At 32.9% G+C, this 18301-nt stretch overlaps 2 protein-coding genes across 2 annotated transcripts; both read right to left on the bottom strand.

Moving 5' to 3' along the window:
* Window positions 1-3226: 3226 nt before the first annotated feature.
* LOC21400528 (seipin-2) lies at window positions 3227-4984 on the bottom strand. Its single transcript, XM_024163716.1, has 3 exons — window positions 4040-4984; window positions 3378-3697; window positions 3227-3296 (listed from the first exon to the last, which is right to left on the bottom strand). The coding sequence occupies exons 1-3, from the start codon at window positions 4982-4984 to the stop codon at window positions 3227-3229; spliced, it is 1335 nt and encodes a 444-aa protein (XP_024019484.1).
* A 1794-nt stretch (window positions 4985-6778) lies between these two features.
* Window positions 6779-18095, bottom strand: LOC112091029 (probable LRR receptor-like serine/threonine-protein kinase At1g53430). The gene is given in 26 exon segments (XM_024163702.1): window positions 6779-6910; window positions 6912-7300; window positions 7755-7905; window positions 8463-8700; window positions 8788-8998; window positions 9115-9233; window positions 9818-9955; window positions 10047-10245; window positions 10800-11158; window positions 11264-11307; window positions 11405-11443; window positions 11601-11660; window positions 12043-12108; window positions 12210-12284; window positions 12663-12734; window positions 12821-12892; window positions 13004-13075; window positions 13523-13594; window positions 13702-13773; window positions 14412-14483; window positions 14622-14656; window positions 14658-14697; window positions 14854-14922; window positions 15042-15113; window positions 16288-16474; window positions 17966-18095. Coding segments are annotated over 26 exon segments (3099 nt in total). The 3' UTR covers window positions 6779-6864.
* Window positions 18096-18301: the final 206 nt, after the last annotated feature.

The following is an 18301-nucleotide window of genomic DNA, read 5'->3' as shown; positions in this document are numbered from 1 at the left end:
AGAGAGGAAAGAGATGAGATGAGAGGGAGAACAAGAATATTTAATAAGACTTTAGGAGTTAATTGAAGAGGGCTTGGTACTAGGTAGCCAAAATGGAATCGTTGGTCCAACTTAAAATAGTAAAACGAGAAAATTCAAAAAAAAAAAAAAAACAAACGAGGGAATGAGAAAATTGTTGCATTTAGGGCTGTTCATGAGTTAGGTTGGTGCAAGGTAGGATTTTTTTTTCTCGCCCCAAAGGGTGCAGGTTGCACATATTTGGCCCCAACGATGTTAGAAAAATTTCACAACCCAATGATGTTCGGGTTGGGTTGGGGCGATGCGGGGTGGGTTGGGTAGTCGGTTTCAACATTCAAAAAATCAAAAACTTAAAGTTCAATATAATATTCAAACTTCATCATTAAATAGAAATAACAACCATCCTTATCAGTCCGGCGAGAGAGCACCGGAGAAAGTGGGCAAGACGGCGGCCGAGAGGACTGAGCAATGAGGAGAGAGTTATGAGGGGGTTCACAGGAGAGGAAGAAGAAGGAAAACTGAAAAGGAAGAGGCAAGAAGAGGGGGTTCACAGGAGGAGAGACCGAGAATGAGATTGTGAACCCTAATGTTAGCGAGCCTAAGGTAGAACTTGGACAGTTCGGCTTGGGCCGAAAACTTGGGGGTATGTTGTGCGGGTTGGGTTGGGGATTGCGGGTTGTTATGGGCTCAACCCGCAATCTGCCCCAAACACTTCGGGTTAGAGGTATAATAGGTCGAAAATTTAAAAATAATGCTGCGAGTTGCTTTTTTAGGCTTGGGTTGGGGCGGGGTGGGTTGGATTTGCGGGTTGTTCGGGTTTATGAACAGCCCTAGTTGCATTTATTTCCTTTCTTTGATTTCTTCTTGGAAACAAAAAAAGAAATCAAATACATCAAAGTACGAAAAGTATTAGTAGTCGAGTAATAAAGAAATTACAGGGGTAATTAACATACATATACCTGTTCGTTTTATTTTTTATTTTTTTTCACAATTTGTCTCTCTATTTTTAGAAACTATAAAGACGTCCTTAATATGAAAAACTTGTTCCAATTTCGTTCCTCGACCACTTTTCGGTAAAAAAAAAAAAAAAAAAGGGAAAACTACAAATATAACCTTAATTAGATTGAATATATTGTTGGAAAATTGAGAAAAATTTAATATATACACACACACATATAAACAACATAGAATTCCACATATGAGATTTTGTTTTTGTCGGAAATTATTTAATTAAGGGTTTTGTCATTTCATCATACTTTTCCGCCCTTGGGGATGAGATTGAAATAAACTTTCAATTTCAAAGGCAACCTTTTTACTTCTAAAAACAGAGTGATAAATTGTGGAAAGAAACTAAAACTATGGTTTTTATTTATGTAAATTAACGCAAAAATGAAAAGTAAAAAGCTCTCTTGATCAACACTGACTCTGTAGAAGTTGACAAAATATTGATCAACATTTTCATTTTGTAAATCACACATTCCTTTTTCTTTTTCTTTTTCCTTTTTTTTTCCCGATGAAGCAGCGTATAAGAAATGATGATGTCTAGTATATAATAAACGTGTGATAAAGCAAGCCGCTGTCACAGAAACATTTTTTTTTTCATTTATCCCCTCTATCTTTTTTACTTTTCACTTATTTGTTGTTACCTACTATTTTCTCTTATTTTGAGTTTACAAAAAAGCGATAATTTTTGTTTTTATTTGTGCCCTCCACCTTTTATATTTTTTCTTTACTTGTTATTTACGCTTTTCTATTTTCATTTTTTTTCTATTTATGCACTTCACCTTTTTTTACTTTTCACTTATTTATTATCTACTCTTTTCTCTTACTTTGAGCTTAAGAAAAAAATGACTAATTTTTGTTTCCATTTACGCCTTCACTTTTTGTACTATTTACTTGTTATTTATTTTTTTATTTCTATTTTTTTTTCAATTTAAATCATAAGTTAAATTATCATCATACTTATTTATTCACTTTCATAGATAAAAATAATATTGTTGTTTGAAAATATTATTTATCAAACTAAATAATTTTAAATAAATTTTAAAAAACACATGTAAATTACCACCAAAAAAAAATGTTACGAAGGAGGACATGCTAAAGGACGTGTCCTAGGCTAGTATATAGACAGAGCAAACATTGTGGCGACGACACGGCTTGGTCTATCTAACTCCAAACTATTGTGTTATATACGACGCCCGATTAGTTCGTTGATTCGAATTGAAATGTGATTTTATGTGAGAGTTTTTTATTATAGTAAAAAAATTAGATGTGACTGTTTCTAAGAGCTTTTTACTGTACTAAAATTCGAATTCTAAACTCAAATCAGTGATATGAACGAATGCAAACATCCGTATGAAAAATGTTTTACAACCCCACCATGTTGATCAGTTGATGTGAGGCCATACTGGATCCTACAATACTAACTTCAGCAAAGAAAGGAAAAAAAAAAAAAGAAAAAAAAAAAAAAGAAAGAGGATATAGAGGAACATGGCCGCTTTTTAGAGATTTTTAAGTTTGTAAAATTAGGGAAATGACCCGTTTTCTTTGATTTTAGTGATTGATCACTATACTTAGTCTTTCATTGATTAATTTAATGGTGGATCACTGATATCATATTGATTCTGCATTATCAATCAATATTAGTTTGTAATTAACTAAAATATATTAGTAATTAATCAATTTTAAGCAATAACTTACAGATTTATTAATGATAAATTATTAGTAAATTAATAATGAATCAATTAATCATTAATTGACTACTGTAAAAAAAAAAAAAAAAAAAAGGCCATTTTCTTAAGATAAAAAAGTTCAGTCATTTTTCTTAAAAAGTTGATTAAAAAAGGGTCATTTACTTAATTTTTTTTCTCCCTTCTTTACGCCCCATACCCGGAATTGATAGACATGGTAACTATGGACACTGAAATTATTCAAAGTATACACCAAAAATGCACATTAAAGCCCTAAGTAGTTTCAATTATCATTTTGTCTTTTTGCAACAAAATCGACATGGTTACCATACATTTCTTTTTTGCTGCAATATAATCATATCATGCTTATTTAAAAATGCATAAGTGGTACACAAAGTTAAAGAGTACTGACATACTAATTAGTAGAGAAATATGCTGATAAATCAACTCAAGTTTTTTTTTTTTTTTTTCCTGCTGAAAAACACAAGTTATTCGTAGATCTCTTATGCTAAAATCCGTCATGATTTAACTTTTCCACGAGCATTCTTTTTACCATAACCACTTCTTGGCCTTGGGACTATTACAGGCCTGAAGAAGGCAAAGATGAACACTAACTCTATCAAAAATGACATAATACTTATCCACACAAATATTGTTCTCCTCCAATACCAAACAAGCCTTTTGAGCTTTGGAAGCTCAGATTCAAGCAGTAGTGAGGCTGCATAAATTTGAGGGATGCCTTCACCAGGAAGGTACTCTGCTCTTTGTTCTAGTATGATCCTCATGCATGCTGTCGGTTCGATTCCTTCGGTGAACTCGGTCATTTTTATGTTCAGCAATTGGGATTCTGATTGGAAACCAGCAATAAGAGGAGCACTCTTGAGAACCGTTTCGACGATGCGAATTGGATGGCTTTTATAGCGCAACATGCATGGATGGCCTGCACTTGCTATGACATTGCCATTTGCAGCCAAGAAGTCCACTCTCACCTTCAGGCACAAACAATGAATGCTGTCACACTTGATCGAATAGTAAAAGAAAAAAAAATGCCGATTCAAACTAAAGCCTTAAAATTATAAAATTACAAAATATGACCTCAAAAAAAAAAAATGGTACATTTATCACTTTATTTTGATAACTAGTGAAATAATTCTGAGGCTGCACAGACAATTAATAGTGTGTCATGCAAGTGTAAAAAACTATAGATGACCAGAAAACAAAGAATAGCTATTTCCTTATGCATGTTGCTTCAAGCACGACATATTCGAACTAGAAAGGAAGACACGTAGGTAAATCAAAGAAAAAAAACTATTGAAATTCAAAAAAACTACCTGGAAGACACCGAGTTTCTGATTATATTCGGAATCAGGCACAGTCAATGAAACAGCAAGCTGCAATTTGTGGTTATAAGGAATAACACGAGCGCTGCTGCGCGTCTCATGTCCTACATTGTCCTTGAGAGGCACGAAGGCGACGGGACTTGCTTTGCTATAGTCAAAATTAAGGTTCTCCCTTGTTTGAATAGGCTTTTCAACCAGGTGTTTCATTACAAATCCCCCAAGGAAAAATCCAAATGCAAGCAATCCAAGAAGCACGGAACAGACGTAGATCGAAGAGAACAAGGCCCATCCAATCCTCACAGCTTTTGATTTCTGCGCATTTACGCGCTTAGACACGGAAGAAGTAAAAAGCATGCATGTCCCACCCGACATTCCCAACACCTTTTTCATGAAATACCCTCTAACTTGGTCTAAAGTTTGAAGTGGAAATAACAAGAACATGAAGAGAACATAAGATGACCAAATTGGAAATGTGAGAAAGCTAATCAGCAGACTAAACTGAAATCCCATGATTTTCACCACTAGTGACATAACAAAAGCAAGAAAGTTTATAAGGGAAAGATTATTGTGATCCCTTGTGGGAAAGTTTTCAACTTGTAAGGGATGTTCATAATCCGCGCTCGAGTTAAGAAAAGTACTATTACCGGATTTTTCGTATACCCTTTCCTTTTCCGGCAAAGAGCTTCGCAAATCATGTAATTCGAGGCCCTTTGCAAGATCAGGAAGTTTGGTTTTCAGTGCTCTTTGGTCCTTGATCACTTTGTCAGCTCCACCTAGAAGCAACTTGACCATAGAACATTTGAGCACATAAAATAAATTTCGAGATTTTTCGCATGAAGTTGGATCAAACCCAAGAAGTATTTCCTCACTAGTTTGTTGAAACACAAGTTCAACATTGCCAATGTGACCATTTTCATGGATTTTTGACTCATCCATTATAGAGAATTTTGGTTTAAGTTTCAACAACTTTCTTTTTTTTTTTGGGAAGTGACAAAATATGTAATAGATGTAAGTGAGGAACTTGGAACTAGAATTGGACTGACACAATTTTTAAGTGTAAAATGGAGTATTTATAGGTAGTGAGATGAGGAAGTGACACAACCGGTAATCTCGGGATGCTCGAGAATGTTATAAGGGTGTTAGATTGATGGTGCATAAACCGATGGAAAAAGCTTTCTGCAATCTAATCCTACGGTTGTGATTGGTTAACTTCATCAACGTCTGGAGGTGCGGGTTGATCAGATCAAGATAAGTTGCAGCGGGCCAGCAAGAGAATCGACACACAACTCAACACTCTATTGCTTGGTCGCAATCTTGGACCTAATTGCCCTTGTTCTATGGCTTATTTACAATTTGGCACGCAAACCCAGGTGTGGCAAATTGGATACTTCCATTTTGTGATGAATAAACTATAATCTAGAAGAAAACCTTGCGCGTAAATACATATATATTTTTTAATTCTATCTCTCAAGAAATTTGTTTAGGATTTAAATAAGTAGTTGTTTCAGCTGGCTTCTTTATTTTTTTTTTATTTTTTTATTTTTTGGTTTGCAGTTATAGTTTCTTTTCCTACTATGTTAATAGAAAGACAAAAAAAAAGGAACACCCTTTTGTTTGATGTATAGAAAGTGTAATATGATAAACTTAATTAGCAAATGTATAAGTTAGCCTGATGAACTTGTCAAATTTTTGAGAAAATTGTAAAATTTACTCTTAAAGTTAATGGATTTGAATTTTTATCTCTCATTTTTTATTAATACATTTTTATTAGTATAGTTATTTGACTAAAAAGGTTATTAATAAAGAGTAAGATAAAAATCTTGAGACATGTATTTTTAAAATGTATTTTTCTCATTTCCTCTTAGGGGACGTTTGTTTCCTATATTCGTCCTTGATTCTGAATCATGATTCATGGTTCTCTACAGTATTTTCTCTCACAAAAAATACACGTAAAATGAAAATAGTTCTGAATCATAATTCTGAATACATAAATCAAACGTCATCTTAATTTTTACAGTCTAGCCCAAATTCCCAAATTGATAAGGCCTGTTATATTGGTAACGAAAGGTAGGGACCTACCAAAGTTAAAAAGTACTTCAGTGGACAATTTGCCAAAGCACAAAAAGTTGAGGGGAGAAAACTATCAACAGTGTGAGGTGCTTGTGGTAAATAACGTCATCCGTTTTGGGACATATTGGTAGGTTCCAAATTTCAAGAGGTTGATAATTACCAAAATGGAAATTGGGGGACAAATTGGACCCTTAGTTCTCAATCTAAAATTTTCCCAAGCAACCAAACTCATAGCTTATCAAAGCTTCTCAAGATTTTTTCACCAAATCTCTTTCACATGTGCTTAAATGCAAATATTCATACGCCAACACAAATGGGGATAATAATATACAGCGGCTTTACAAAAGAATATTAATGTAAACAAAACTGGCAAACAAATAAAACAAAAAAAAATTATAGAAAACAAACCGTGTTTGGAATTGATCCCCTTTTTATTTTTCACGATTCTCGAGAAAAAAAAAATGAAAACGTTTCCAAAACGGCGTTTGGCGCAATAAAGACAAAAAATGAAAATAAAAATGATTTTTTAGTTTAGTGTAAAATGAGAGAAATGAAAAGCGACTTTTAGTCGTTTTTCATTTTCTGTTGGTTTTTTAATACTAAAAACAATATCTTGATAAAATTACCAAGTTCATTTTTAAAAATGATTTCTGTCTGAGATTGAAAACGTTTTCATTTTTTTTTTATATAAAAAATAAAATCATTTTGAAACGAGTTCCAAATGAAAGTAAAATCTTGTTCCTTTGCTAGTCTTTCCATGTTTCCAAATCGACATCATAAAGATCCTTAACACCTACTTGACGTGGTGTTGGTCGGGTTATCATCCCTACTCTGGAGAGAAACAGAGGAATCAATCCATGGCCCATCTATAGACATGCCTGGTTGGTGGCTGTCGTGTGAGTATGAAGAGTTGTCTGTTTGGCTGTCATGTGTTAGCTTCTCAAAGGCTTTGAACCGCGGATCCTGCTCCGACGAGCTGCGCTTCGCCAACAGGGCTTGGACCGGGATCTTTCCCTCCAGCATGCTCACCACAGAAGACATGGTTGGTCTAAGAGTGGGAGATGGGTTGGTGCATAAGAGCGCTATGTTAAGCATTCTCATAGCCTCCTCCTTCGAGTACTTTGAGCCGAGGCTAGGATCCACAAGTTCCAAGAGATTTCCTTGTTCTTGTTGGACATAGGCCTACAGTTGTATGTAGGAAAACAAAGGAAAAGTTTAGACATTGTTTCAAGTAGAAAGTTGACGACATAAAAAAAAAGAAGTTTTGATAGTTTATTATGTTGGTTTTGCTTATGCTTTTATGCAGTAGAAAAAGAAAAGTAAAAGCTATAATAGACATTACAAATTTTTATAAACTTTGATACAAGTTTCAAAGCATTCTTAGAAGAGTTTCTTGAGAAGCCGCGTTTTATGGCTTTGACTATAAACACTTTCGAAAAGTTATCCAAATATTCCCAGAAGCAGCTTGAAACCATGAAACCACAAGCAGCTTCTTGGAAGCAATGCCATTAATTTTGAACAACGTAATGTAACAATTTAATTTCCATGTGATTTTCAAACTTTATTAGAAAAGCATAAGAGCAAGATAATAGCAAAAAGATCTTTCACAGCCCACATAATGCAATTCAAGACTTACCCAATCAAGAAGATAAACAAACTCCTCCTTTGGCCTGTAATTTGTGTTGCTTTTCCCACTGACTATTTCTAAAGCCACCACTCCAAAGCTGTAAACATCTGCCTTGTCAGTCAAGTAACCCCTCATTGCATACTCAGGAGCCATATAACCTCTGTATGCAAAACAGATAGGTTCACATTAGTTAGCATAATGCCTTAACTAAGGGAAGCATCTCAAACGATTTGTTCGGTAATGTAATGTGATATTGTTACATGTCTTTGCTGTGATGAGTCAACAATATGATTTTTTTTATTTTTTATTTTTAAAAAAAAGATACTGAAACTTTATTAAATGAAATAAGAAAGCAATGTCCCGCTGGATATCTCTTCTATAAATAGTTGTTTGGTTTAATCCATCATTTCATACCAGTTTAGAAGTTCTGTTCCTTAAAACTTTTTTCCTTGAAAGTTCAATGCTTCATGGATTATGTTGCTTTGTGAAAGTATCACTACTTCATACTAATTCTCAGATGTTGACCAAAATCTTTGGAAACAACAGTTAAGTTTAAAGAGCCAATTTCCAAACCAAAAAAAAAAAAAGAAAAAGAAAAAGAAAAAGAAAGTTTTAAGGATGAAAGTGAAAAAATAGGTCATACTTTAGTGGACATATAAATTGCAATATATACATTATATGATATATTAACTTCCAAAGTAGAGAGAATCATCTTACACTGTTCCGGCTATGCGTGTGCTGATATGGGTGTTCTCTTCTTCATCAAGTTTTGCCAAACCAAAGTCAGATATCTTAGCATTTAGATCCCTATCAAGCAGCACATTTGTTGCCTTTATATCGCGATGAACTATTTTCAACCTTGACTCCTCATGAAGATAAGCTAACCCCCTTGCGATCCCCCAACATATCTTCTGTCTTGTTCGCCAGTCCAAGTGTAGCTGCTGTTCCTTGGAACCTATCAATGTCAAAACGGTTAGAACAATGTGAAATCTTGTCCTTAAAATTGATTAAAGTACCGTAGATGCGCGAGGCAACCATTTACCAAAAAGTGCGCGAGCAAGACTATTGTTTTCCAAGTATTCATATATGAGCATCAATTGATTGCCTTCAATGCAGCAACCAAAAAGCTTCACAAGATTCGGGTGTTGTAATGCAGATATCATGCCTATCTCGGTTATAAATTCACGGTTCCCTTGCTTCGATTTGGATGACAACTGCTTAACAGCAATCACACGACCATCTGATAGTACCCCCTAAAAGAATGCAAGCAAATCCAACATCAAATATTTTAGACAATTGTTTTTCTTCAGATTATCTTAACATGTACTTACAGACATGGACCAAAATTTAACAAATATATTGTACTTACCTTGTAAACCGGCCCAAAACCTCCTTCACCTATCTTATTTGCAGAGTCAAAGTTACCGGTAGCAGCTTTAATGTGTCTTAGTGAAAAGTAACCTGTTTGCAACTCCAATCCACGTAGTTCTGTAAAAATAAACATATATTAGGTAGTTTCGTGTAGTGACATAGTCAAAGTGGCAAACCAAATTAGTTATTCTACAATACATGTTTGCCTTAAATGAAGTGCTGTCAAGAAAAACCAGCCCATTTACTCTCAAGTGCTAAATCAGTATTAAGAAACCAAAAAGAATTTGATGTAGATTATCTAGACTTGACCATTCATAACTCATAAGCATACTTTTCCGGTTTAAATCTCAACAGAAACTACCTGCAGATACGATCGCGTATTTAAATGGAAAGTAAGGAACTGCGGACTGCAACAATATTTTTCCAAAGCCATTGAACTCTCCATTTTAAAATTAAATCCTTAATATGTTGTCCAGCAAGGACTAATCATTTTTTCTCCTCGGCAATGTTTTCATATATATATTGGATATGTTAATTAACTAGGAATTTTGAAACAGTATATTAAACATAGGCAAATTAACAAATAAATAAATCAATATCATGCAAATGCACCCCAATGACCACACAAAGCACTGATATCCAACCTCTTTGCCAAGTGAGGTTCCTATTTGAAAGAAACTTTGGGTGTCATTAATTCTCACCTGGATCTTCGATGCCCTTTCCCCCCAAGAAACCCATCTTCCAAAGTGCCACCAAAATAAAAAGGACACCAACAAACGATCCAACTACAATGCCAACAATTGCTCCAACAGACAACCCGCCAGTATCGACATTGAAGTCTGTAAAGAAAGAGAAGATATTTTGTTACCCTAAGATTTCAAGCAAAGATGGAGATCATAGTAAGTAAATACTAAATATCATCAAACTTACTTGGTGTCACAGTAATGGCAGATATAAGAGGTCCATAAACACCTCTGTCAGGAATAGCAGTAGTTCCTTTCCCCGCCCAGTACAAGTGGATCTCTAGAGTGCTACCGTTAACAAAAACATTATCAAATGTCTTTGTTAAGCCTACTCCAACCCCTCCAGCTTCCTCCATGATGTTGAAGTCCTTCAAAACTAAGTTCCCCTATTCACAAGTCCATCAGAAGCTTTAGTAGTTTTAACCAAAATATGAAATTTTATCCCCTTTTTTCTTTGTGATTTGAAGCAAAACTATATCTGGGAAAGAGCCATACAAGTAAGAAACAAGATATAGTATAATGCTAATAAGGGTATTTGGCACTTTCGCCTCCTCAACTTTGACCAATTGGCAAGTTGTCCCTAGACTTCTAATTGTGGCAAAATACTCCCTCTTCATTTAATAAAATGTTGCAGCATGTCCCTAGATCAATGAATGATGTTAAAATTTAGAAGAAAATTCCTCATGCACATAACGTGATGTGCTTTGTTGGTCATCCGAAGTCTTTTCCTCCAAATGAGCTCACGTAATGTGTACAGTTGAGTTTCCATCTAAGGTTTAATAGCTGTTATCAATCTCGGGACAATCCACATTACTTTGTTAAATTAAGGGATAACTTGCGAAAATGTAAATTTTACGGGGGTAACTTGCCAATCGGAAAAAAGTTTAGGGGGCATGCGTGCTAAATACACTTCTAATGATGTAGATCTACTTTCACTCACTTGAATTGAGACATCGAATATGCGCCTGCCAAGACTAGTAAATGTCTGGTTATCAGAATACATGATTTCAGCAAAGTGAAGCTGCACTTTGTAACTGCCCTCACGCAAGCAAAGGCCATAATACTTGAGTGATAGAGGGGAAAGGCGGGCTGATTGATAAAACTGCGGTTTAGTCTCATTTGCAAAAGTTGCTCTGTATGGTGCATCAGATTTTCCCATGTAAACCCCTGTACTACTATATGCCCATTTTTCTGCTGAAGAAACGAAGTGCGCAGCGCCCCCATCGGTTAGGTCCTCCTCGTATTCATTGCCGTCATGTTCCAATTTCGTCCCTCCACAATTGATAAACAAAGAATGATCTACAGGTACAACACGCATTAAACTCAGTATGACATCCACCTGAATCTTAACTTGTTACTTTTCCAAGTTCATGAATGAACAAGATGGTTAAAATTCGTCCTTACGTTGTGGTTTTCCGGAGCAAGGGAGATCCTTCTTCAAGCACCATCTAGTTATTGAAATCATTTCTTAGTCATTCACGAGTCATACGATATAGTGTGGTAAAATGAATCATAGTTGAAAGTCATAATGAGGAAAGAACTTACGACTGGCCCTCTGAAGATGAGTAACTAGAAACTAGATTCCTGTTCAAAAATTAATATGTTAATAAATTGCTAACGCAACAATTACACATAGATCCTTTTATCAGAAAAGCTAGCTGAAGTATATATTGAATTCGAAGAACACAAATGGTTGCACTATTTTATATCAGGAGAGAGAGATATATTGATGAAAACTTACACAGACAAACTCGAGCAACTAAGTTGAGATGACCTCGTGAAATTGTTGTAAGACAAATCACTGCAAATGAAAGTCATGGAATTTGATAGGCCGCAGAAAGGTAAACAAGACATAAAATTTTAGGTAAGGCTACAGTTCATCCTATTTTTTTTGTGATGTAACGCCCAAATCTCATCCATTGAATGAGGCTTAAAAATGATCTCATCCATTATAACCTTTTTCCGCTTTTATCAGATTGTGTCTTTTCATCATCCATGGTAGAAAAATTGGATGCATGCACATTCCAAAATTTCGGGATACAAATCATAGTTCCGCCGTTAAATTTAACCTCTCGAGTGCAGAAAAAACATTATAGGCGATTGTGAAAATGCAGTGTATAGATAGCTTGAGAGCTAAATGAAACAAAGATCATAGGAATAAGTAGCTAGCTCAATATACTAACAATTTATTTTGTGTATTCATGATCCAATCTGGTACTTCTCCGGTCAGCGAGTTGTTGGTGAAAAACCTACATTCATAGAACAATAGTAAGCTCTTTTCTCAAAACAAAATAATACGTCTTGGTCACTTGAAATAGTTAAACCAATGCTCTAATAGTAATCAACTTACACGAAGTCTAGATTTTTAGTGATACTCTGCATTGTCTGCGGAATTTGACCGGTAATTTTGTTGAAACTCAGGTCTCTAAAACCAATGTCCAATTCAGGCATATATTAGTAGTTTCTCACCATGAATTACAGAATACAGCACAATCAAATTAATTATATATAGAAATAGCTCCATCTTGTTTTAAAAACATTTTTTTTCCTTTCACTTTTCATACTCTAAAATGTAGTCAATTGTAAATAAAGAACACTGACATCAAATACAGTTAATATTTAACAATTACACCCTCCTAGAAGGCAATGCTAATTGATCCTGTTTTTCAAAGAAATGAGCTTCTTTACAAGTTTTAGAATACACAAAGGAAAACCAATAAGTATCTTTAATTAAACGCGAATTAAATTTATAAAAATTAACCGTTTATACCCTATCACTACTTAAAAAGTTTTAGGCACTCACAATGTTTTCAAGCTTGTCAAATCTCCAATGTAGGACGGAATTTCATCACTAATTAAGCAATTCCTCAATATCCTGAATCACAAACATGAACTCAGTAAGTCCTAGAGAACCATGGAGATAGTAAGTTGCAGCACATAATTAAGTTACATTGAACTCACAATATTTTCAAAAGATTCAAGTCCTGCAAATCCGGGAAACTTGAGCTTGATCCGCTCAAATCCGAAATCCTCCTGGTAACGAAGCCGATAATTCAACGGTTACACTATTAAAACTTTTTTCATCTAACTAATTAACTAAACCACAAGTAAATATGATTTTTTGATAGAAAAACAGGCTCTCACAATTCAGTTAAGTTTCTCAAAAGTGATATGGTTGAAGGAATAGGGCCCTCCATGGATGTGCCTTGCATATCCCTGCAACAAATTTGTACTCTCACATCATAAAAGTAGAAAATGATTATTATCACCAGTACCCTTTAAATCTCATTTCCACTTTTTTTAATTATAAAAACTCCCGCTTTACCTATGAAATTTTAAATTAGTCTCATTTAATCTCCTATATTATAGTTTATGTTAAAAACTGACGGGAAAAAATGAGATAAGACAAATAATAAAAAATATATAATCACACTTAACTCTCCTTATTTTGCGTTTGCTTTTAACAATAATTCTAACAAAAAAAAAGATAAGTTGGACTAATTCTTAATTTAATAAATGAAGTGAGAGTTTTAAAATTTAAAGATAAAATTAAGATAGACTCTAAAATTTAAGGGTACATATGAGATTAAATCAAGCAATTTTTGCAAACACTTTTTGGAGATAGAAAAGAAGGAAGATAAAAGGTGAAAGTGCAGTACTCACAGCCTTCCAAGATTGGTCCAGTTCCCAATGAAACTAGGTATCCTTCCTGATATTCTGCTACCATCTATCCTACTGCAGGTAGTAAAAGAGTAAAATAAGGATGATAAATCTCTAAACTCAAAAAAGAAAAAGAAAAAAAAAAAGAAGAAATAGAGACAATAAAAAATTGCACCACTTACAAATCGGTTAAGTTCTTTAAATTTCCAAATGTTTCTGGTATTGTCCCTGTAAAATTGTTTGCGGATAAAAGTCTGTGCAATGGAAAAGCAGGACGCCAAAATGGAAATATTAATTTTGATCATCTACACAATTCTTCAAATAGAAAGTATTGATTATGCTCAATGGTCGACAAAAAGATATAAGATTGTAGTTTGTGCCATTTCTTATAAAAAGAAAAAAAAAAATGACACTAGCAGAGTTTGCAGAGACTGAGAAATCAATTTGAATACTCCATAGGATCAAATATATGCATAACGGTACGAGTTTTTAATGGTTACATTTGGTCACCTTCAAATATAAAAATTTAATAACGTGTTATGATAAGACTCTAATTTCATTAATTGTCGTTAATTTTTTAGTTTACTATTTAATTTATTACAACCATCAAATTTATATATTGTGGCTAAGACAATAAACACATTGATAGATATATATTAGAGTAACCACTACAATCATATGAAAAAATTTGTAATATTAAGCACGGGCCCAAATATTTTTTCAGTGGAACATTTATGAAAAAAATTTATTCCACTGAAAAATTTAGACAGAAAGGATCATTGCCATTATGCCCTTTTAATTATTGAGTGAGCTTATGCTTATAATTTTTCTTTTAAAATAGATCTATAATTGGTTAAATTTGAACGACAATTACAGGGGATAGAAATCTTACAGTCTTTCCAAATTACTCAAACTCCCAAGCCTTTGAGGGAGAGGTCCATCAAGCAGATTATCTTCCAACACCCTGGAAAATTATGCACCACAATTTAGAGTCATTCGACTAATAGAGTGTGTTGTGGTTACAGACATATTCTAACGGTAAATTCAAAATCCTCGCTCCTCCGACTCGATAAAAGAAAAACACTAGTACTGGCAAACTTACAAAGATTGAAGCGTACTTATGTCACCAATCTCAGCAGGATGGAATGGAGCCGCCAAGTCGGTTTCCAAGAAGAGACCTGCAATATATATGCATTGCAAAAGATGAACCCAAATTTATGAGATTAAGCAAATGTATTTTCTATTTAGTGTACTAATTTTGTATTGAACATTAATTATGTAATTTCCTTAAGAGATCCAAAATGCATTAATGATAATTAGGTAGGTAAGCTTACAGAATTTTGAGAGGGGCACGAGAAAGGCTTGGAGGGATTGATCCATTGAGGTAGTTCCGAGTGAGATCACTGTTTAGTCAAAGCTAAACTTTTAGTCTTCCTCTGACGGTGATTTTCACTCATGTTACTTAATTTAATTATATACATACATTTATATATATATATGTGTGTATATATAGAGGACTTACAGTTCTTCCAGATGAGTAAGATTTCCAAATTCTTCAGGTAGAATTCCCGTTAAGTTGAGACCCTTCAACTGACTGTCATATACGTATCATTGTTTTAATACGTGTGTAATAAAATTAACATAAGAAAGAACAGGACAATTATATTCTCATTTGTCAAAACTCAATTTTACAGAGAAGCGGTAGTTTTGCGTGATTTTACAGACTTGAGGCTCGAGTATAATGGGTGCGTTTGAAACTTGTTCTAAAATAATTTTATTTTTTGTATGAAAATGAAAATGAAAAAATTTTCAATCTTAGACAGAAATCATTTTTAAAAATGCATTTAATAGTTTTATTAAGAGATTATTTTCAGTATAAAAAAAATCTATTAATGTCTCTCTCTCTATTTGAGAGAGGAGAAAACGAAAACAAAAAATGAAAAACGACTAACAATAACATAAACAAAAATAACATTAAATATTCTAGTTAAAAAATAAAAGAAGAAAATTTTTAGGAGTATTTTTGTTAAACAAAAGGTATATTTAGACGTTTTTCAAATTAAATATATCAATATATGTATATATTTAACACAGCGTAATTCGTAAACAAAAAAAGGTAGTCACTATTACATAAATTTGTTATTATGTTATATTTAAATATCATATACATTTTTTTTTACCTTAACGTTATATATATAATTAATTTTACTTTTTCTATATATGTATATATATATATATATTAGTAAAAAAATACTTGTTTGTAATTTAATATTGCTCTGCGTTGGAGTTTTTAATATTTACATAAAATTGAATTGTAACGTTGTAAATAATAGCTGAAAAAAAAGGATTTCAATCTTTAAAAAAGTAGCATAAATATTTGCAACTACTGATACTCTTGTAATTATGATCAAAAGAAGTGACTTATTATTAAGTTTGTTAGTTTTAAAAAAGTGAGATGCCACATGTCAAAAAAATAAAGTAGCATCTAAAAAAAAAAGTCGAGTCTGCATTTAACACTCTTCTTAATAAATTATTGACTGATAAAAGTTAATTACAATCTGATATAGGTTTATCAACCACAAATCATGAAATTAATCAGTGACAAATTACTAAATTAATGAGTGAGAAACCACTAGTCAGTCAAGTCAATGATTAACAATTTCTAGAAAGGGTCATTTTCCTAATTCAAAACTTCAGTCATTTATTAAAAAGAAATTTAAGAACTAACATTTAATAAGAAAGTAAGGACCAGAAAAGAAAATCCTTACATGGTCTTGATATGGCAAATATTAGTACCATTAATTACTGAAGAACAATCGCATGTGACATTGCTTAGAATGTCTTCGGGGACTATTGTCGTATTAAAACCCACACTGTTCTGACAAGAACTTTGGCTGATGTTCCAGAAACTACTCTTCAGTTCTAGTTTTCTGGATATTGTTTCAAGAGTTTGCACTGCCAAATACACATATATTCATCCATAGTAAGAATACCAAAACAAATAATAGAGATCAGAAATAGCCCCCAAAGCAATCAAAATGTACAACAAAATACATAGCTGCATTCAGTTCATACAAAAAATAAAAAAAATAAATAAAAAATCTTTCTTTATCTCTGTTATTTCCTTATCTCCTAATTTCCCTCCCTCTATTTTCTAATTAAGTTTCACCTTGATCTTATTTATTTTTGACATATTTGCACTTTATCCACTTCATAATTTGGCTCCTATTATCTGTGGACCAACTTGAAAAAAAAAAAAGTGTCATAATTTTGTATTGAATAAAAGTTGTAATCTTTTATCTTTCATTATTGAATAAGGATACACAATTATTAGTCTTTTTTTAAATTGGGTTTAGACCAAAATATAATTCAGACGAGTCTTCATTTCGTTTGCGTATTAAAAATAAGATGGTCAAAATAAATAAATAAATAATCGAATAATTGTATATTATTAAATCGCAATATCTTTGTTTTCCTTTCTCTTTGGTCAACCGTCTGACCATTTATAGATAAGATGACCAAATCTGTGGATGCCCCATATATATATATATATATATATAATATATATATATATATCTTATACATAATTGAACAATCACAATCTACCATCTTTACAGTTGTCTCTTTAGTAGTTGATGTATTTAATTTTTAATAGTAATCTTATTCTAAAGAAGGAAAATGAGACGCAAAACTAAATAAATGAAAAGAGAAAAGAGAAAACCACTTTCAATTATTTGCAACTTTAGGAAATAATAATCCAATCCCCATTCCAGCCAACAAACTCATTATAATTGAACTCCATGCTAAAGTTACAAGTAATCCAATTCCTTCACTCATTTGCAACTTTCAGAAAAGTTAGAACCAGAATATGAGAAAGAAAAGTCTAAACGACAAAATAAAAAAAAATATCTATAGATCATTTTTTCAAACAGTACTTAAAATCTCCTTATACATATACATATATTTATGGAAAATTTTAACAGCTATATATCTAGTACCATAGGACCATTATCTCCTATGTTACGAAGTTTAACCCTCTTTACATATTAAAGGGGATGCAGGGCAAAATATATATATATATAACCACTAAAAAGGTTGACATGATTACTTTACTACATGAGAAGATATATGCATGTTGAAGAAGATATTTCTTTAATGAAAATAATTTGCTAAAAAAGAAAAGCAAACAATTTGTTTAAAATATAAGAAAGGAAAATAATGGAAAAAAAAAGAGCTAAAACCACAAGCAAGAAAACAATGGAAAAAAGGTTAACTAACAAGAATAAAACAGAGAACACAAAACAGCATAACTACCTATTAACCAACAGCAGTATCAAATATTTTCTTTCGCTTTCCTACACTTTCTCAGCAACCAAACAGAACAATAAGTTCCACCCGGACAAAGTTAGAAATGACGTACTAATCAATTATACAATTCAAACGTACCTTCATCTTCAGGCAGAAGTTGAGCGGTGCATCCAAATCCACTCAAACAAATACTCAAAGCCAGAAGTCCAAAAACAAAAACACCAAAAATATTATTTATCTTATCCCTCGAGGATATTACAAACCCCATTCCTTAATCAATTCAAAATCAACAGAGAATCAGAGAGACAAGAATATGAAGAAGAGAAAATAGACGTTAATTAGAAGAAGAAGAAGAAGAAAAAGAAGAAGAAGAAGAAGAAGAAGAATATTCGGAAAAATGAGACAGCGATATTGAACTTATCAGCATGAGGGAGAAAAAAAAAAAAGAGAGACAGAAAGATAAACAGAAAAGAG

This window comes from Morus notabilis, unplaced genomic scaffold (assembly GCF_000414095.1).
Source record: "Morus notabilis unplaced genomic scaffold, ASM41409v2 Scaffold243, whole genome shotgun sequence".
Lineage (NCBI taxonomy): Eukaryota > Viridiplantae > Streptophyta > Magnoliopsida > Rosales > Moraceae > Morus > Morus notabilis.
The sequence above is the reverse complement of the archived record's forward strand: the minus strand, read 5'-3'. Positions and strand labels throughout refer to the sequence as shown.